Source organism: Polyodon spathula, chromosome 26 (assembly GCF_017654505.1).
Source record: "Polyodon spathula isolate WHYD16114869_AA chromosome 26, ASM1765450v1, whole genome shotgun sequence".
NCBI classification, from domain to species: Eukaryota; Metazoa; Chordata; class Actinopteri; order Acipenseriformes; family Polyodontidae; genus Polyodon; species Polyodon spathula.
Window position 1 is genome coordinate 9,518,491 of NC_054559.1, and position 21,640 is coordinate 9,540,130.

Below are 21,640 nucleotides of genomic sequence, written 5' to 3' on the forward strand. Positions count from 1 at the left end.
CTAATCTCATCTCACCGACAAAGGACAAGACATTATTAACGTAACATGTTTGTACGCAATTGTTTTACAGTTGCAGACTGAACTAAAAAATAACACCTGTTCACAGCTGGAAGTGGGGTGTTGAATTATATGCTGTTATTTACATCCTGTGAAAAATGTTTTTATTTCCTCCCAAAGTTAGTTACAGATAATAGCTGACATTCAAATAAGTAATACGATACAAATCCTGAAACAATGTAACAATGAAACAGTACAATTCATATAGATTATTAGCTCAATATAAGCTTTTTGTTTGTCTGACATGTTGACATTGATATTTAAATTTGTGTAATGCAGCCTGGTCTGTTTACTACTTGTCAAAACACACGTTTTTTTTTTTTTTTCTGTTCATGTCAGTTGATTACTGAATTTACACCAGTAGGAGTCTGCTTTAACTGCGTACGGGAAGGTTCCGTGACCCAGAGTCAAAGGTTCAACTGCAGCAGGTTTTCAGGGATGTCAGAGACGAGAGAATCGCAACCATTCAGAAGCTTGGCTTGTCACAAGAGCGGGACCCGGTTCCAACATTGTTGTCACAAAATCAGGCGCTAAGATGGTGTAACACAAGGGATGGATAGCGTCAAGTCATGCATGCTTGGGATTGGTGGTTGGTGTACCGGGGGTTTGGCCTGGACTGGAGAGATATGTATTGGGCTGCTAAGAGAGCTGGTGGTGAGACGAAAGAGATTGGAGAGAAACAGCCAAGCAGAGCCAGAGAGAAGCAGGTCTAAAGAGAATCAAGAAAGAAACCAGACTGCACTTAGTTGGTTGTAGCACACAGCTTAAACAGTGTTTTTATATGATTATTTTGTCATGGTATGAGCAGCACTACGCTGCTCAGCTGTAGTTATACCACTGGCTGGTAAAGCAGCACACTTTAACTGTCAAGTGTAGAGTCCTGGCTTAATAAACCACTGCATCTGAGAGCCTGAAATACCTGTGTGAGCCTGCCTTCATTTCCCACCAATGTTACAGTATGTTTCCTGCATTTTATCATGAGCTGTACTTTGCAGTTCTCTTGTACTTCCAGCATCCAAGATTGGTCAAAATTACACAGCTTGCATTTTTTTGGACAGAGAAACATGCACATCTTGTGTTTTATTTGAATCACACTACATGTATGGAATTACTTTTATATATTTGCAGTCAACACTGCAAAGGATTTATCTTAACTGAGCTTCGCTACACACAGACTCAGCAGATTGTATTTGAAGACAAAGCTTTCTCCACTGTCTTAACTGTCCAGTTAAAAAAACAATCACTCTACACTTACTATAATAACTCTACTTTCCATGATGAGGTGTAATAATTACCATTCCATTATGTAACCTTTCATTATGCTCAATTATTTAAGTTAATTAGTTCTTTATTGTATATCATCTCTCACAGTTTATAACACTGTCTTTACAGGGTACTATTTTAAACTGAAACTTTAAGAAGGCAACAAAAAATATATAGTAACTAGGTGAGATGTTGTGTCAGTGTGTAGGTTGGATGCCACAACAAAAGCCAACGCTCTTTAAGAACAGACGAGATATTTTGCTGAGCCTTTCCAGTTAGATTTAATACCAACTTCAAGAAAAAGTTTTTAAAAAAATAAACTAAAATAACTAACTACATTATTACATGTATAAACTAAAATAAGACACTGTTTACAAGTATACATACCATATCTTCAGAGGATGTGTCTAAATTGACTTTCATGTGTGATACTTTATCCTCTCAACCAGAAACCTCTTTTTTAAGATATGCAGTTAGCAAAGCCTTTAAGTTGTTGTGGCAGGCGAAGATGACACAAAAAAGGTTTATTATTTAATTTAATGTTCTCCAAGCTACATTGGTACCATTTTAGTTTAAGGATCTGTAACTGGGGTTATATAAGTGAATCATACACATTATAACATTCTTAAAACCGATTTTAAAAGTGTAATACAACTTTTAATAGCTTAATTAATAATGTGTACATTGCATAAATGGTTATTATTGATCCCTAAACTAACATGTTACCACTACTATCTTATTCCTAAATTCACCATAAAGTGTCACCGTTAGAAATGCATTCCACAAAATATTGTATAAACATTTTCCTAATCTGCTTTGCTCGTAGTTTCAGAAAGGAAGTCAGTAAAACAAAGAAAAGTGTAGCACTGACTGTACTGTCCTAAGTCTCAGATTCAACACAAACACTTGAAGTGTAATTTAAGTCAGTTTAACATGAGAAATGATTTGGCCCATGATACTTATTTTTAAGCTAGCGTGTGTGTGGTTTTTTTTCTAAGTTTCCTGTGCACTTTCATGTTCTCATCCTAAACCTCAAAGGGTGAGGGTCCCTGACTGAGTGAGACTGAAACTGAGAGGAAGTGATTGTAGGTTAGCAGGGCTCACTTCTCTGCAGAGATCGATGGCGTTGGTATCCTAATTGAGATGCAGTGTGGGCTTGAGCAAAGGAGAGTCGGAGACCAAGATTAGCGCTGTGGGCCACGACATTTAGAATTGATTTGTACTGAAGGATGGAAGCTGTAGCTCTGTATGTCTTTCAAGCTTCAGAGAATGATGAACTCAGTTTTAAAAAAGGGGATATACTGAAGGTAAGTTAAATGCATTTACAAAGAATATAAAAGAACAATAATGTTAGTGATTATAATTCATGGACATACCATCCTTCTACCGACCTATACATTATTTTTTCTATTACGAATTTGTATGTATGTTTGTATGTATGTATGTATGTTTGTATGTATGTACATAACAGTAAATAATCATGCATATACCTAAATACCACCATATATGTCTGCCTGTGTATGTACTGTACTTTTTTTTGTTCAAGCAGCATTTTACTGTTGCGTTTTCACAGGAAACAGCTGCAAGTTGGTATTTTCTCCATGGGCTAGATTATAAACATGATAAGCATTTGATTAACCTGAATGTTTGCTTACTTCTTTGAAATGGGAAAAAGGAAATAAATGTGGTCCCTATCCTGTAACAGGCTTTTGCAAACACAGTTTGTTTTTGGTTCATGTTATTTGTTATTCACGGTGCTGTGCGGAAGAGTGCAAAAGTGTAATACACTCACAGACACATGACTTCTCAAACAGCCACTGTTGCCTTCCGCTAGTCCTATTTAAAAAGACAGACAGACAAAAATGTGGTTTGTTATTCCAGATCACAAACATGGAAGATGACCAGAACTGGTTCACAGCAGAACTGGGAGGGTTGAAGGGCTTTATTCCAAAGAATTATATTAAAGTAAAACCACACCCGTAAGTATCTCTGAAAACTGATGACACCGTGCAGTGTATTGACTGATCCCATCCCAGATTAAAAAGATTCATCAAAGAAAGCTCTTGTTAATGTGTCATAGCCAGTTTACAGCCATCATTTACAACAATCCTTTGACTAAATAATAATAATAATAATAATAATAATAATAATAATAATAATAATAATAATAATAATAATAATAATCATCATCATCTTTGGCTATAAATAAATTAACACAAGGTTGTACATCCAAAACAAATCTAACTGTCATTTTTAAATAGCAAGTAGTGCAATATAAATGTGAAGATTACTAGCAGATACTGCAATCCCTTATTTTCACTTTTTCAACACTGCAGCCCTGTCTACAGGTTTCAGGAAGGTAACTCCACTCAAAACTGTAGAGTTGTCTAGTAGTACAGTAAAAGCTAATCTGATATACTAATATTTCTATAAATTTTTAAAATGTATTTTTCAGTATATGAAGCTGAAACTGCTTAATTATTTATTCTCTTTAACTTTGCTTAGTGCTGCAATTAAAAGCAATTATATTAATGTATAAGGGTGTATTTTGCCAGGTGGTTTGCTGGACGGATCTCCAGACATGTTGCTGAAGAGAGGTTGTCTCGGCAACGAGAATGCGGTGCGTTCCTGGTCAGGGAGAGTGAGAGCTCCCCGGGAGAATTCTCTCTGTCCGTCAGGTAGGTTTGCAACTTAGAGCTTTCCTGCAAGTGGAAGGCTATATTTTAATTACATGCACCCCTAAAGGCTGGCTTATAATAAACCATGTTGCATTCATTCATGCAGAAGACTAGGAAATGAAAAACACGATTTAGTGTGAACTATATGTCTTTAACTTCAGTAAAAGTAAGCTCAGAATTTTTGTGGTAGAGTCATTGAATGCTGTCTAGAAGTAGTTACATGTTGTGTCTGACTCCCTTTGATAAATAAAAAACAAATAAAAAATAATCACACTGCTGTGGATGACTCAACTGGCACCACGCATCACCTGCATATAATTTGAATGGTTTTATGTTGTTCAGAATTGTAAAGCATAGTGTTAATAATTTTAAAATTATGTTAAAAAATCATTAGTGACAGAATCAGGAATGGAGCCGCCAAAAAGTGGAACCTAAACAGGCCGGCTTTCAGCAAACAATTCGATATTTCTTGCATTTCCCAATTGTAATGAAGGCTGTTTATTGTCAAACATATTAGTTCAACGCTTTCAAAATCATCAGAGCGAGTAAAACTTCCAGTCCAACAGGGGGATTTCAATTATTTTTTTTTTGGAACTGTGCAATAACCCTGTGGTTTCTGGGTAACTGCTTGCCAAGCCACATATTTGACAGCACCGAGCAGGATGTGAGGATGGGAAAGAACATCCTGGAGCTGCTTCCCCTAAAAGCCATTTTTATTGTTGGCTTTCATTTTTTAATAAGAATTGATTTTAGCATTGCACAGTTCAGTTGATAAGCTGTTATTAGTATTGTTATTGAGCATGTAAGAACGTGCTTTCACAAGAATCCACCAATAAACAATTAAATTAGATGAGAAATGTAATTAACTCAACACCTATTGGGGTCATTATAGTGATAATAAGATGGTTAATAAATCACATGGAGAGGTAATTAGAGCTGATGAATATTAAACTCAGGAAAGTGAATGTTCTCAGGTGATTCATGTAAGCCTAAATTATTACTCAGTTTGGAGCTATGCGTAATAACATTAAACAAATATTATAATACTTTATAGAAGACATCCCCTCTATATCTAACTGAACTTCACATTTCAAGTGATGCAGGCTAAAATATTTTTTTCTTTAAATACAAAAACATTTGTAATGTCAAGTAAATTCACTATCTGCCAGCCCCTCCTTGCAATATGTTTGGATCACCTCAGGTAGCAGATGTTGGATTCAAAATTAATGTTATTGCTCACAGCTCTTTTCTTAGGTTTCGCTGTTCAATTATTTGAGATATTTGCCTGTGAGAGGATTGGGCTTGAATCAAAGAATCATGTGAAGACAGTTCTCTCAGCATGTTTCAAATTTGATCTAATTTTACTTGTGCTTTTGAACAAACAAGTCTTACCCAGGAAGTGGGATCAGCACGCTAAAGCAAGATTTAAACAGTGAATGAATCATTGTGAAGCAACATCAATCTTCTGTAGCACCAATAAATGTAAGCAAAAATGTGCGGCTTGTCGTCTTCTCTGAGGCTGAACATTAGTGTCCCCAATCAGATACTGAACATGCAAATACTTCATTGATGTAATCGGAGAACCACCTTAATATCTTAATATCTTTATTTTTTTTTTTTTATTTCCACAGCTATAGTTCTGACACTTGAAAATCATTTTCTAGAAGGAAAAATACAAATTAACATCAATGACAGCTCTGTATACTTTGTAGTTTAAAAAAAAAAAATTATATATATATATATATATATATATATATATATATATATATATATATATACACACATAGACACACACACACACACACACACACACACACACACACACACACACACACACACAAATGCATAAAACTTTTGTGACATTTGTGAACTGTTGGATTGAATTTAACTTCACATCATAAATAATAGGATAATAGCCAAAAGGTTGGGTGTATATCTTGTAGGATACAATGTCAGCCGTTACCATGTATAATATATCTATTGTATTAAGCAATGCTGGGTGACAGGATTGTCCTTCTCTCCCATTAGGTAAGCCCCCCACCCCACCCCCCCCAAAAAAAAGAAAGAAACGCTGTTACGTTATCCAGGACATTTAAATAAATAAACACTTATTTAAAAATATACTTGGTTTCGATACTTTTTTTTAGCTATGTAAAGAATGTATTTCTGTGCTGCCTTGTCTTCTCGCATCAGCTGGAACAGGTGCTACTGCTGTGTTGTGTTCTGTGGGGTAAGGCATGTCTTGCTGCTGGCACTGCTGTGTTGTGTTCTGTGGGGTAAGGCATGTCTTGGTTCACTTCTTCTGACTACAATGTTGTATTGAAGTGCCTCCCCACCAATCCAGGTAAATTGGTCCAAGCTGGAATAATACTGATGCAATATAACAATTTATACGGTATGACCATTAATTTTTCTAAATATTAGACAGTTTTAATCCATTGGATAGCAAATTGCATAACAGCGCACAGCAGTCTAATAATAACAATGAGTATGGTTTGTTTTAACATTTTTTGGGGGCAGACTTGACCACACCAAGCATTCAACAACACGTTCAACACCACATAGACGTCAACAGCATTTTGCTGTCGTTCAGGTTTATGATCAGCAGGCTGACATTCAAAAGCGATGACAACTTTATGCTATAATGAGGTATTCGTTACCCTTTGTCTCAATTTGTTTAAAATATTGTCCTTGGGGCTTAATGACACATGTCAGTTGTCCCTTCAGAATAGCAGTGGTGCTTAAATAAGCAGCTATGGTCGAAATCCAATCAGGATCCCCTTACGACAGCCATTAACCCTTTAAGAATGAAAAGCCTTCAGTAATTAGCACAGTTTCCTGGGAAATATTTAAAAAGTCACTTCTTAGGTGTAAATTACACCATACATTTATCTGAATTTATGTAATCTCAAGTTTCTTTTTGACAATAATTTGAAGGCAACCATTCTTTTAATTTTTTCAGCAGGGTAACTGGATATCAGTTTCGGTCAACTGCTTTTTTGGTTTTTTTTTACAGAATAATATTTTTTGAATAGCTCCTTGCTTATTACTATCAGCTTCTTAAAGTAGAATGGTTAGTAGTAATTATGTCTTATGGATTAGTTATAATCCGTTTGGATCTGATTAAATATGATGACTGACTATGAGCTGTATTGTGCAGCAGCAAGAGATATTTAATGTGTGCTCATGACCCTGTGGAGTTTAAAAACTGCCTTCTTTGCATTGTTAGTTCAGTGACACTTCTTGCCTGGGGAGCTACATGCAAAAGCAATATCCAGGTGTGGCAGCCACAGCCTTGTGACGGGGAAGTTTGCTGTTATATATTTCAGAAATACGTAAGCATGAAATACACTGAAGCAGGAAGACGGTAAAGAGGCAATTGGCATGGCTGATATGTAACCTTCTTAAAAGGGGATTTTAATGCCTCACATGGTGGAATATTATAAAAAGCAGCTGAGATCTTAAAGTGGAAGCATTTAGGAAAGGTTTGATGCACATATCTGCTAGAGTTCAATTCAATCTATTTACATTCAGTGTCATCTGATAAAGAATGGCAGTGGCAAAGCTAACAATGGGGAAAAGTTACCACACCAAATATACTCCAGAAACATTGAGCCAGAAATGAAATTATTCATAAAAAAGTATATTATTTAAGAAAGAAAGAAGTCAATTCCTCACACATGTGCACTACAGAAAGGATTTGCGAATGCAATATATATGGAAGTAACCCTTAGCTGAATTGAAAGGAGGTCTTTGAATGCAGGACTGTGTTTTTTAAAGGAGGCTTGAGATTTGGAGTTCTGTATGTGGCTTAGTTTCTTCTTGGGTGTTTCTCTTCTTCATAAAAGTAGAAACGGTTTTATATTATATAGTATGTGTGAGCCCAACAGGGAACCCAGAGATTCTGTTTATAGCTCTCATTGAGTTTCCAAGGTTCCCTTTTTGGTGCTTCATCATTACCCTTTGCAGAATTCAATTGTACTTTACCTCCAATTGTACAATCTTACAAAATGCAGCAACTTCAGAAACAGCATTGGGGCAAAAGTACCCCATTCAAAAGGTATGTTAATATGTAAGTTATGTAATAGCTGGTAATTCTATAGCAAAGCAAATCCAGAAACTAGAATGCTTATATTAATCATCTGTGCTATAAGCTCTTCATTGATTGAAGCTTTCCTATATTGTAAAACACCATATTAAAAATAATTATAGCTTTCTAACAGACTTCAAAACCATTAGATTTTCTGTAGAAGGTGTTTTTATTTTGTATTTTAAATATAGCCCCAGCTTGATCAATAATTGTGTACGGTATATTGACACATTACTGTAGACGTACTGTATGGTTTTCTTTTTCATTGCCACGTTTTATTGACAGATAACATTTAAATATACAATTTATTAAAGGAGTGCTTGCCAAGGTTGTGAAATATTTGCACAGGCCCTTCTGTTCTTTTGTTGATGTTTTTTTTCTTGTATTTTAAACTTCAATAACCTCTAGCACAGTTAGTTTTTATGGTCTCTTAATATTTAAAAAAATGCACAAATGTTCCCAAGTAACAGCAACTGGATGTTGTCAGACCTTTTTTCTCTTTTTTTAGCTGAAGAGGAGATTTTGGTAATCCAATATATTTTAAAACAACTGTTCTCATATTTAAAATACCTGGTTTTAGTTCAATCTGTTTGGTACATGAATTATAATGTAGCTACACTGTGTTACATTATTTAATACATGTACTTGCAAAAGAAGAAAATAAGGAAAATAACATTGTTAAAGTACTGGTATCAAATTTAATCCACACAGTCATAGGCTTGTGTGCTAACTATATGCCATTATTAATGTACTGGAATCTGAAAATATATATATAATTCAAAGTATTGGCCAAATATACAATTGATCCATTACACGAATCTTCCACTTTGAGTTTACATTTCTTACCCCTCACCTAATTATCAATCCTCACGAGGCAGTTTCACTGTTTAATTGCACAATGCAAAGTAGGAGAAACCGAATTCTATTTACAATGGAAACCCATTACTCAGTGGATTGTATAGAGAAAATGCTGTTTCACACGTACAGCATTATTTCATTCATCCTGGGAGCTGCAGGAAATCAACGCTAGGTACTCTATGGCAGTGGTTCCCAACCCTGGTGTCTACTGGTTTTCATTCCACTGAGCTCTCAGTTACTTAACTAAACCCTTAACTGAGCTGATAATGTGCTTAATTAGGCTTTTTCTTACTTGTTTTCAGCTCTTAAACAGTTTATAAATCTGTATAAAGTTCAACATTCTGTATTAAAAATAGAAATGATGTGGTGTGTAATTACTGAACTTAAATAATAGCCAGATTGATTTGCAAATAAATGAATCACCTTTTTTAATAGGTATGGATACACAAAGTGGATGAGAAAAAAAAAAACAAAAACAAACAGTAGATATTAGATCATGAGATTTCCTGTTGACAATAGTTTCGTTGCTATTAGTGTACAATGTGAAGCTTACACATGTAGGGTGTTGTTACTTAATGACAAACTGACAAAAAATGAAAAATGTGATACTGTCAAAATACTGCACTACTATTATGGCTTCCAGTAAACTTTTTCGATATCATTTTCTTTGATTACATGATGTCAAATAAAAGATGTAAATTATGTTCATAATCATATAGTCTATTTTTTTTCTCAATCTTAAAATTCTAGGTGATGAAAAATTCTTCTGTATACTTTTTCTACCTTTTATGACATTTATAATTTTAAGCCAGCCTTATAAAAGCTTGCAGTTTTCCCACACTTTTCCCATAGTTATACTATGCATTTACCATTTCATTTTTCAGTATAGTTTACCATACGTCTTGGGCTTTCCCATGGTTACCTGTGTTTTAAAATTAAGCAAGCCTTATATAAAGTAGCCTTATATAAAGTAGTGATTGCAAAAGCATATACTTGCCATATAATGCATTGTAACAATGTCATTATAATGTTAATGTACTGATATTTATAAGCACATTTTTTTAAACAAACAAAAAAAAAACTTGATTTTTATTCTGTTTACAGTTATGGAGATGTTGTGCAGCATTTCAAGGTCTTGAACGATGGACGAGGCAGGTATTTTATCTGGGAAGAACAATTCAACTCCCTCAATGAGCTGGTGGACTATTATCGAACAACATCCATCGCCAGGGAGCAGACGGTTTTCCTGAGGGATGAAGAGCGCACGTTTGAGGTATATAAGACTTTTAGAAGGGAGATAACTGAGTAGATCCTGCTCTCGGACCAGCATTCTTTATGGCCATTTTACTCAGTCTCTGTGGTGGGTGATTACAGATAGAGACAGACCATGACTTTCTTATGAGTATCAATCGATATGTCCCTGTTTACAAAAAGAATTTCCAGCTCACAATTCATCAGTAATGCTGTCTTCTTGTGACAGAGAGCAAATGAATCCTAGTCAGCAATCTCCCTCCTGATCTGTGAGGGCGCTGTTTAACAGGAACAAAGTGCTACGTACTGGTTGGTCTGGCAGTTCATTGGTTAAGCATGATGAAGGATAGCAACGCCCGGATAACTCAGTGGTATCTGGTGCTACAATCCTTCATGTATTTTACGACACACCATGTAGGGAAAGATCATCAAGATGCGGATTACTTTTCCCAGGAGGGGGAAAAGTAGATTCAGCCGAGTGTTCCTTCGGCTCCACTCTGAGCGGTGGGATATGTGACAGAGTAAATTAATCCTAGTCAACAATCCCCCCCCCAATCTGTGATGGCGCTGAAGCCAGCCAGGAAGGGAGCAGAGTCACAATGCATGACATTATTGCCCTAAAGCAGTACGCAATGTGTCAGTAATGGATTGGAGGAGATGTGACTGGACTAGTTATCGCAGGGGGTGTATAATTGGGGATGTGACAATGTAATCTATGTAATTAATTATCGTGAGTGATACTGCTCTTTCAAACTATGCACAGATATCAGAAGTTTTATTTTTATTGCATTTAGCTACCTGGGATTGTTTTCTCTTGCAAATGTCATTGGGTGCAGCACTGGATCCAGGTTTAGCTTCATTTGCCTCCTGCTTTGCAGTTTTCTGACCAAAATGTTTCTGCCGAAATTCTGTGGTTAGCTTCAAGATGAAATCTCGCCTACTGATATTTTCCCCGGAGCATTCCTTGTACAAAATGAAGGAATTGATCGCTGCCAGATCCAGTACATTGTAAAATACAGCAACCGACCACCAGCAAGAACCGGCTTTCACTGAGTACTGACGTGTCATTTGATCTAAAATGTCCACTCCATATTTTGTGTCATTGTAGAAATCCACAGTCTCCATGTTTTTTCCCGATGACAACTGATGTATGAAAGGAGATGAGAATAATTAGATTCTTAGAGGAAGTCATTTTACCAATTGCAGTGAAGTAAAAACATGTCAGTGGTATGTTCGCTCCATAAACATACAGGATTGCAATAAATGCTTCAAAATGCAATAAATGTGGGGTAGCATTTGCATATCAATGCAGCCCATATTCCCACAGCGTCAACACCGGGATTTATAATTTCATAAATAGTGACATCCTTCACAGTTTCCTGAATGCCTGTTCATGCTAGTGATGCAGCTGGAGTCACTGTCCTTGTTACTGCTGTGGGTAAAGAGGTTGACGTGGCTGGCATGCCTGCAGCTCCTGCAGGAGACGATACAGGCAAAGCGGCTGGCACTGCAGAGGTAAGCTCAGTGGGGGTAGAGATAACAACAGGCTTGAATATAAATAGAATATTGTAGGCTATATTCAAAATAAAAACATGTGTTGTAAAAGGCAGTCTAAATGACAGCTTTCGCTGTTCTAGGTGGGCAGAATTATAACTTGCTTATTTTAGCGATCTTGCCTTTCAAACGCCATCAGGGTATTTAATTAAAAAAAAAAGTGATTAAAGGACAACCGAATAACTTTCAGACATGAAGAGTAATTTGAATTTGAAAACTTCAGACCTTCAAAATGACTGCCATGGCGTTTCTAGTGTTAACGAATCAGAGCGTTTCCCACAAGAAGTAAGGGTTCTGGACTGATAACTATTATGTTCATATATTTCATTCTTATCACAGAGGGTTGTTTTTCATAGGAATGGCTTCCCATGCCTCATTTTCATTTCCCAAAGAAATGAAGTTGGTTCAGTCAAAGGATCATACATTTCTGCAGCATAAGCCTTCCATTCAAGAGAGAAAGGGTTTTAGGGTCACTTTTGACACTGCAAACACAAACAGACTAGCAGGTAGCAAAAAAAAATGTAAGATGAGATTTGGAATTGCTTAAGCCAATGTTGCAGTTATGTGTTGTAAATATGATATTGCAACTGTACGCCTGACCATTCATTATTTACAGTCTTGTATAACAGGCTATAAATTGGAAGGTTATTTTCAAACAGTTAACCAGGCACTTATTGCCAGCCACCCTAATGGTTTAATTCTTCAACAAGCCTGTGCCAAACCTTTTTGTGGCGCCAGACTGTATTCAAGCACTGCATTTCAAACATAGATTTCAAAGTTTCAACAGGTTTAATCAGCTACATTTAATTACTAATGAAACATTACAAAATAGACTTGTTACATTGATACAGTATGTCAGATGAAATCCTGCTGCTTTATCAGTTCTTGGGATTTCTTTTGGCTGCCATGGAGAGCACCACCCACCGAATTTAATGGGAAACAAACTTCATGCAAATCTTAACCGTGGCAACGTGGAGCCATATATATTCTCTTAACATATTATCAGTGATGACTTAGTTCAATTACATCTCCAAATAGATATTGCCAGACTTTTACTCTGTTAAATGCATGAAGTGTTATTATCAACAAAACACTTTTTTATATACATTAAACTATTCTATAAAGTAGCTGTCTTGACAGCAGGAAAGTGCAGTTTCATGAATACATTTCTGAACGATCGTTAACATAAGCCCAAGGTGAACAGCACAACCTTTGTTAAGACAACACAATGCCTCAAGGAGGTTGGCATTGGGTTTTAAAACAGCAGGAGCGTGAGATAGAATGATTATTATTACTCATTGTCGGAAGGTTACTTAACTCATGAGTAGCATAATAATACAACATATAATAGAAAAGAGTATATTGTATACCTGCCAGTCTGTTTAGCTTATTTACAGGGAGGGGGGAAATGCACAGTACCCTGTTGGTGTTTCATAACCTTGGTATACAATGTTAGCGATACAAATAAATTGCTCTTTAGATCAATTCAATAGGCCCTCCGGTCTTTAATCCACACCTATGCTTTAAATTATTTAATTGAATCAATTAAACTTTTAACCAGGTCATACAGTAATACATGAGTTGCCTCCCCTGCCATAAATCTCATAACTTATCTGAACCGGCGTGGTCCCATTGTTGCTTAATATTCTTTCATGCACTGAAATAGTACCATCATTATGAAAAATAATAAAAAAAAGCTCTTATTCGTTAGTGCAAATTTGCAGCTGCATTACTTCATTCCACACCAGAGGAGTCTGTATTTCAGTGAAGTTAAACTTTTTCGATTTAAATGCAATAGTAGTAGTCGTCGTTTGTAGTTGTTTTTCTGCACATTTTTTTGGAATGTCTGAAAAATTATTATTATTATTATTATTATTATTATTATATTATTCATTATTCAACATATGAAATAGCAGAGTGTATTTCTGGTAGTGTTATTTTGTTGATTATATCTTCAATAGAATATGAACCATTTAAGACAAACAAATTGTAGACATCTGATATATAGTATACAAAACAAATAAGCTTATGTAAGGCTGGTATTACTCTCCTTTCAAATGCTCCTATGGTTCTATATGATCTATAAGTATAATAGTATTGGTTCTAGTGTACTATTCAAAGGATTGATATTAGGGATATAACTGTATAATTTATATATATTCCACAATATATTCTAACCAGGTACCCAAAGCACCATCACATAATTTTGAAAATAAAGTCGGGAGGCAGGTAAACAGTAAAGCGTTAAGAAAGCTGACTCTCTGTGGCAGTCCTGATTAATCAGTCACTGGCAGATGACACTCAATTTACCTGCTGCAAGGTAAATAGTTCCATAGCAGGCTATAAAACTTCTGACAACCATGAGCCCCAGCTATGTGAGATTATTATTATCGGCCATTGTGTGAACACCTCCTATTTGGTGTCATGTAAAAGCCATCTGGATAATTTAGTATTTGAGGTGCTGTGAATAGGAAGGCTGGTGGATGATGTCATACCAGGAAATGAAACCACACAACAAAGCCAGACTGGGATACGAATGCCCTGCTTGCATGTTTAATAAATTAATTTAATTAATTTTTACCTAAATAAAAGGTTTGAACAAAACAAAACTACACAAAGCAAAAGGCACAAGGACCAAAACAAACAAACAAATAGTAATGATAACAAGTATCGTGCTGCTTGTTCCAGCACAAGTAGCAATTGTTTTCTTTGAATTATTGTTTTACCTCCTCTGTCTCTGTCTCTGTCTTTGACCCCCATTGCCAAAGCTGCAGGTCTTTAATATTATGGCCAAGGGATTAACTGGCTATTCATTATTTTATTAACCACTCGGCCATAGTCTGCACGGGTATAATAATTCTGTGTGACTATCAGCTAATTATATAATCAGTAGCTGATCAGTCACACATTCTCATGAGGTATTGCAAATAACAATAATGGCTGACGAGTTTTCGCCCTTCCTTTAAAACATAATACAGATACAAAATATGGCATAATACATGCACAGGGGTAAGGAGTACCCCATCACAGGTGCCTTAAAAGGTTTTGTTCTAGGGTGTGTTTAGGTCATCAGGTCATCTGGATGTATTGTATATTGTTTAATATACAACAAAAAATAAGCACATTTACTTTGCACATATAACACTATAACAGTCACAAAAGTCTGAGTGGAGACGATTGTGTAAATGTGTTCAATATTTTAATGTTTGTGTAGCTTATAAAGTCATGTATGGTAATGGGGTGGATTTATATATATATATATATATATATAGAGAGAGAGAGAGAGAGAGAGAGAGAGAGAGAGAGAGAGAGAGAGAGAGAGAGAGAGAGAGAGAGAGAGAGAGAGAGAGAGAGCCTATAGAAAGTTTGTTTTTGTTGCCTTATAGCCTGGAATTAAAATGCATTACATTTTTTTTTCCATTTAGCTACACATCCTACCCCACAATTTCCAAGTGAAAAAAATATCCTAGAAATTTGTAGCAAATTAATTAAAAATAAAAACAGAAATAGCTTGGCTGGATAAGTGTCCACCCACCTTGTAATATCAATCCTAAATTAGCTCAGGTGTAACTAATCACCTTCAAAATCACACACCAAGTTAAGTGGCCTCCATCTGTGTTAAATTGTAGTGATTCACATGATTTCAGGATACATTCAGCAGTTCCTGTAGGTTTCCTCTGCTGGGTAGTGCATTTCAAAACAAAGACTCAACCATGAGCACCAAGGAGCTTTCAAAAGAACTCCGAGACAAAGGTGTTGAAAGGCACAGATCAGGGGATGGGTATAAAAAAATATCAAAGGCCTTGAATATCCCTTGGAAGACAGTCAAGGTGATTATTAAGAAGTGGAAGATTTACGGCACCAACAAGACCCTGCCTAGATCAGGCCATCCCTCCAAACTGGATGACCGAACAAGAAGGAAACTGATTAGATAGGCTAATGGCAACTTTGCAAGAGCTACAGGCTTTTATGGCCAAGACTGGTCAAAGTGTGCATGTGACAACAATATTCCAAGCACTCCACAAATCTGGCCTGTATGGTAGGGTGGTAAGAAAGAAACCATTACTCAAGAAAGCCCACCTTTTTGAAGTATGCAAAAAAAAACACTAATGAGATTCTGTAGCCATGTGGCAAAAAGTTCTGTGGCCTGACGAAACTAAAATTGGTTGTTTTGGCCTAAATGCAAATGCTATGTTTGGCACAAACCCAACACAGCGCATCACCCAAAGAACACCATCCCTACTGTGAAGCGTGGTGGTGGCAGCATCAGGTTTCTCATCAGCAGGGACTGGGGCACTTGTCAGGATAGAAGGGAAAATGAATGGAGCCAAGTACAGAGAAATCCTTGAGGAAAACCTGCTGCCCTCTGCAAGAAAGCTGAAACTGGGATGGAAGTTCACCTTTCAGCATGACAACGACCCAAAGCAAGCAGGCAAAGCTACACTGGAGTGGCTAAAGAACAAAAAAGTAAATGTCCTTGAGTGACCCAGTCAGAACCCTGACCTAAATCCAATCGAAAATTTGTGGCATGACTTGAAGATTGCTGTACATCAACGCTCCCCAAGTAACTTGACAGAACTTGAATGTTTTGTAAAGAAGAACAGTTAAATATTGCCAAATCTAGGTGTGCAAAGTTGGTAGAGACCAATCCCAACAGACTCTCAGCTGTAGTTGCTGCCAACGGTGCTTCCATTAGTATTAACTAAGGGGGGGTGGAGACTTATCCAATTATGATCTTTCAGTTGTGTATATTTAATATATACATTTTTTCTTAATAAAAACTTTTTCCCCTTAACAGTGTGGAGTATGGTGTGTAGATAAATGGAAAAAAAATCCTAATTTAAGTGCATAAAACTCTGAGGCACTAACACAACAAAATGTGAAAAAAGTTCAAGGGGCTGTAGACTTTCTACAGGCACTGTATATATATATATATATATATATATATATATATATGTGCTAAGAACAATTTAAAATTTTAATTTTGTATTTTACAACATAAATGACATGATACGTACGGTACAATAAAGTGACATAAATTACATAATACGTTAGAGAATAATAGTAACATTTCTCGAAACACTACCACCAGGTGATATTTTCCGTTATATATATATTTTATTTATGCCTAACTAACTAACTACAAATAACTAACTAACTTTTTGGTATTGTGTTTACTACATGTGTCCCACAAATGTGTGATGTAACCAAAACCACATGATAAATTTTGGCGAGAACAGACACGTGAATTCTTGGTTATTTGGCACCCTCTCCCTGTAAAAACGGTGATCTTTCTGTGAATTCTTGGTTATTTGCGGCACCTCTCCCTTAAAATGTATTAAGAATTACCATGCCAAAATCGTAGCCTTACTCATAGAGAATGCAAACCAGGCTTAGAAGCAGAACCATGAGCTGAAGGAATGCAGTGTTTGATTCCACATTAACTTGAGGTTCACATATGCATCAAGACAAACAGAATATGACATTGAAAACAACATTTAAAAAATCTGATATTGATTATTAAAAAAAAAAAAAATACAATTGACAATTATATTAATAAGAACATAAGAAAGTTTACAAAGGAGAGGAGGCCATTCAGCCCATCTTGCTCATTTGGTTGTTAGTTGCTTATTGTTCCCAGAATCTCATCGAGCAGTTTCTTGAAGGATCCCAGGGTGTCAGCTTCAACAACAGTACTGGGGAGTTGGTTCCATACTCCCACAATTCACTGTGTAAAAAAGTGTCTCCTATTTTCTGTTCTGAATGCCCCTTTATCTCATTTTGATTTGTGACCCCTGGTCCTTGTTTCTTTTTTCAGGTTGAAAAAGTCCCTTGAGTCGACATTGTCAATACTTTTTTGAATTTTGAGTGCTTGAATCAGATTGGCGCATAATCTTCTTTGTTCAAGACTAAATAGATTAAATTATTTTAGCATGTCTGCATATGATAGCCTTTCAAACCCAGAATAATTCTGGTCGCTCTTCTTTGCACTCTTTCTAGAGCAGCAATATCCTTTTTGTAGCAAGATGACCAGGATTTAAATTCCATACTGTAGATGTGGTCTTATTAATGCATTGAAAAGTTCTAACATTACTTCCCTTGATTTAAATTCAATACTTTTCATTATATATCCAAGCATTTTGTTGGCCTATATAGTTTCCCCACATTATCTAGACGAAGACATTTCTGAGTCAACACATTCCTTCTTCAATTTCAGTATCTCCCATATGGTAGTTATAATGCACATTTATATTGCCTGAGTGCAGTACCTTACACTTTTCTGTATTAAATGTCATTTGCCATGTGTCTGCAGTTCAGAATCCAGTCTAGATCATTTTGAATGACCTTTGCTGCTGCAACTGTGTTTGCCACTTCTCCTATTTTTGTGTTGTCTGCAAATTTAACAAGTTTGCTTACTATACCAGAATCTAAGTCATTAATGTAGATTAGGAAGAGCAGGGGACCTAATACTGATGCCTGTGCTACTCCACTGGTTGCCTCGCTCCATTTTGAGGTTTCTCCTCTAATCAGTACTTTCTGTTTTCTACATGTTAACCACTCCCTAGTTCATATGCATGCATTTCCTTGAATCACTACTGCATTCAGTTTAAGAATTAATCTTTTATGCAGGATTATGTCAAAAGCTTTCTGGTAATCTAAATAAACCATGTCATATGATTTGCAGTTATCCATTGTCGATGTTGCATCCTCAAAAAAATCAAGCAGGGTAGTTATACACGATCTCCCTTTCCTAAAACCATGCTGGCTGTCCCCCAGGATACTGTTACCATATAGGTAATTTTCCATTTGGGATCTTATTTATAGTTTCCATAAGTTTACATATAATAAGAGTCAGGCTTGTTGGTCTGTAGTTACCTGGTTAGATTTTGTCTCCCTTTTTGTGGATCGGTTTTATGTGTACAATTCTCCAGTCTGTTGGTATAAGATCTTAGTTAGCGTGAATAACTTCTTTCATTTCTTTGAGTACTATGGAGAGGATCTAATTTGGCCCAGGGGATTTGTTTATTTTAACAGCTCCTAGTCCCTGTAACAATTCTGCCTCTGTTATGCTAAATTTGTCAACATGTCAGGTGTGTTGTCCATATCCTCCTTTGTAAAAACGTGTAATCATTTAATATATTTGCTATTTTTTTCTCTTTATCTATGTTTTTTTTCCATGTGTATCTCAGACATTTCACCTTTCCTTGAATGTTCTTTTGATGTTAAAATATGGGAAAAACTTTTTGGAATTGGTTTATCTCTTGGCCTTTCTAACTTCCTTTTTGACTTGGAAGTACTATTTCTGCGTACTTTGTTCTTGGTCCCTTTTAAATGCTCTATAAAGTGCCTTTTTTATCTGAATATGTTTTGAATTGATCTATTAAACCATTTTGTTTTAGATTTTGATTTGTCTACTTTTGGGATGTAATTGTTTTGCACCTCTAGTACTACATTTTTGAAAAATAGCCATCCTTTTTCTGTGGATGTTTTCTCTATTTTACTCCAATCTACTTCTGTTAGTCTGTTTCATTCCTTCATAGTTTGTCTCTTTGAAATTGTCAACCTTAGCTTTTGTTATCACTTCTGGGGTTTTAAAAGCACTTCAAATGAGACTGTGTTGTGATCTGAGTTTGCCAATGGTTCTCCAACATTTGTTCTGTCTTCATTATTTGAAAAGCCTAAATCAAGGCATACCTCCCATGTAATCAGAGCCTTGATAAATTACTTTAGAAAGCAGTCATTTGTCATTTCTACCATTTCAATTCCGTCTGTCGTGCTTCCCATTGGGTTTTCTCATTGTATACGGGGAAGCTGAAATCCCCCATTAATATGGTTTCTCCTTTGCTGCATGCATTTCTAATGTTATTGTAAAGCAGATTATTTTGCTCGGTGCTCGAAAATGTCTATAGCATGTCCCTATTATTATGCCCTTTGACTTTTTGTCCATTATTCTGACCCATATTGATTCTGCATTGTTTTTTCTTCCAGATTTAACACCTGGAGTTCAATATTATTTTTGATATATAGCACTACCCCTCCATCTCTTTTGTCCTGCCTGTCTTTCCTATACAGTGTATACCCACTAATATTATATTTGTCTCCATCACTCTCGGATAACCAAATTTCCGTAACACCTATCACATCATAGTTACTTGTTAGTGCAGTAGCTTCAAGTTCTAACTTTTTGTTTCCGAGACTTCTAGCATTTAGATCAATACATTTAATGGCTATCCTGAGCTGTTGCCCTTATTTTGAAATGAGCCAGTGTTCAAGAAAGGTGAAGTCCACCACAATTTCAGCAATGCATTTAGATTAAGTATTTCCAGCTGTTTGTATGGTCCTTTGCAAGGTGCCGGCATTATCCCAGAAATACCAGTGTTTTCGTCTTGTCTTTTCATTTCATTCCCAGCTCTCTGAATTTGTTTTGCAGAGATTTTGGTCTGTCTCTTCCAAAGTTGTTTGTATCGATATGGACGACTACTTCCGGGTCGTCTCCTGTTCGTTCTAGGAGCCTGTCCACGTTCTCAGTGATGTGCGTGACAGAGGCTCCCGGAAGGCAGCAGACTGTTGTAGTAAGGGGGTCCAGACTGCACAGCTTATAAATTATATGTTAATCCCTAAGTATACTGGTTGCAAATCGTAATGAATCACAACAGAATATCAAAGAAGGCAGATGCAGTGTTTGACAATATCCCTTTTTTGTTGCTCACCTTTTCAGAAGCCAAAGCAGGCACAGGCTCTTTTCGACTTTGTCCCCCAGCACTTGTCCGAGCTGGGTTTCTACAGAGGAGATGTCATAGAGGTCCTGGACTGTTCCGACCCCAGCCGCTGGAAAGGGAGGTGCCATGGCAAGGTGGGGGTATTCCCATCTAAATACGTCCAGCCAACCTACCACTAACCACGCAACACTGGAACTCAAAGTGCACTTCCTATCACCTCTAATCCATTTACAAAAACATGCAGATATAAACACCAGTACTTAAATCTGTTGTGAAATGTGCACAAAGCTGAATCCTGATACCCAAAACTTACATGCAAGAGGTTGATGAACACTGGGACATCTGAACAGCAAGACAAACTGTTAGAGGAAACATGTGTTGTACGGTGATACCAAGAGGGTTACCACAGCAGCTCAACCTAGATTTACTGAGCGACCTAGGAGACACACCTTCTAAAATGCATCAGATGCCTCAGCCTTCAAAGCAGTAACTAATTAATGTATTAAATTGTGTTGTTGTTTTTTTCTTTATGTACAGACACTAAACACTCTCTCTAAATCTTACCCAAGAGAGTGATATTATGTTTTTTCATTTGTGGGCTTAGGAGTTTCTTCGGGTTCGGGCTGAGTGTTGCAGAAGAGGCTGGTCAAGGAACACCGATCCCGGGCTTCTGGTTCTAAACCTGAAAGTCAATTGGAGCAAAACAGTTAACAGACAAACATGTTTTTCACCTGCTGGGAATAGTAACAGCATGCAGAAAATCTGTTAAATATTATATTTAAAAATTGAAACCTTCCATGTAAAAACTATTTTTTGTTACTTTGGAAAAAAAAAAAAACTGTATTAATATCTATGTTGCACTTTGATAATGATAATTATCATGTGAGGTTGTGATATTTCTGGACTTCCAGTATATATAAGGGGTTAAGAAACTGATGTCATCTCAGAACACAGACCAACCTTAAACAACACCACACATCTTAAAGGGTACATAAGGACCTTTTTATTTTACTGTGTTACATGTCCCCATGTGTTGCTACAACTGTTTGCGCAAGGTGTGTGTATTGTTTTATTTATTTATTTATTTACATTTTTACCACTTTTTTAAACTTTTAAATTGCATTCCCTGCCTCAAGATGGCTTCACATGTACCCGCATGGACCTCTCAT

At 36.3% G+C, this 21,640-nt stretch overlaps 1 protein-coding gene across 1 annotated transcript; it reads left to right on the forward strand.

The window, feature by feature from the left end:
• Positions 1 to 2,357: 2,357 nt before the first annotated feature.
• On the forward strand, positions 2,358 to 21,061 carry LOC121300790 (GRB2-related adapter protein-like). The gene is made up of 5 exons (XM_041229665.1): positions 2,358 to 2,627; positions 3,202 to 3,299; positions 3,876 to 3,998; positions 10,051 to 10,219; positions 20,471 to 21,061. The coding sequence occupies exons 1-5, from the start codon at positions 2,550 to 2,552 to the stop codon at positions 20,648 to 20,650; spliced, it is 648 nt and encodes a 215-aa protein (XP_041085599.1). The 5' UTR covers positions 2,358 to 2,549; the 3' UTR covers positions 20,651 to 21,061.
• Positions 21,062 to 21,640: the final 579 nt, after the last annotated feature.

What these genes read in the sequence shown, in the direction of transcription:
- LOC121300790 (XM_041229665.1), top strand. Translation starts at nt 2,550, where the DNA reads ATGGAAGCTGTAGCTCTGTATGTCTTTCAAGCTTCAGAGAATGATGAA. An exon ending in AAAAAGGGGATATACTGAAG is followed by an intron (nt 2,628 to 3,201) that starts GTAAGTTAAATG and finishes TTGTTATTCCAG; the next exon opens with ATCACAAACATGGAAGATGA. An exon ending in ATGAAGAGCGCACGTTTGAG is followed by an intron (nt 10,220 to 20,470) that starts GTATATAAGACT and finishes TCACCTTTTCAG; the next exon opens with AAGCCAAAGCAGGCACAGGC.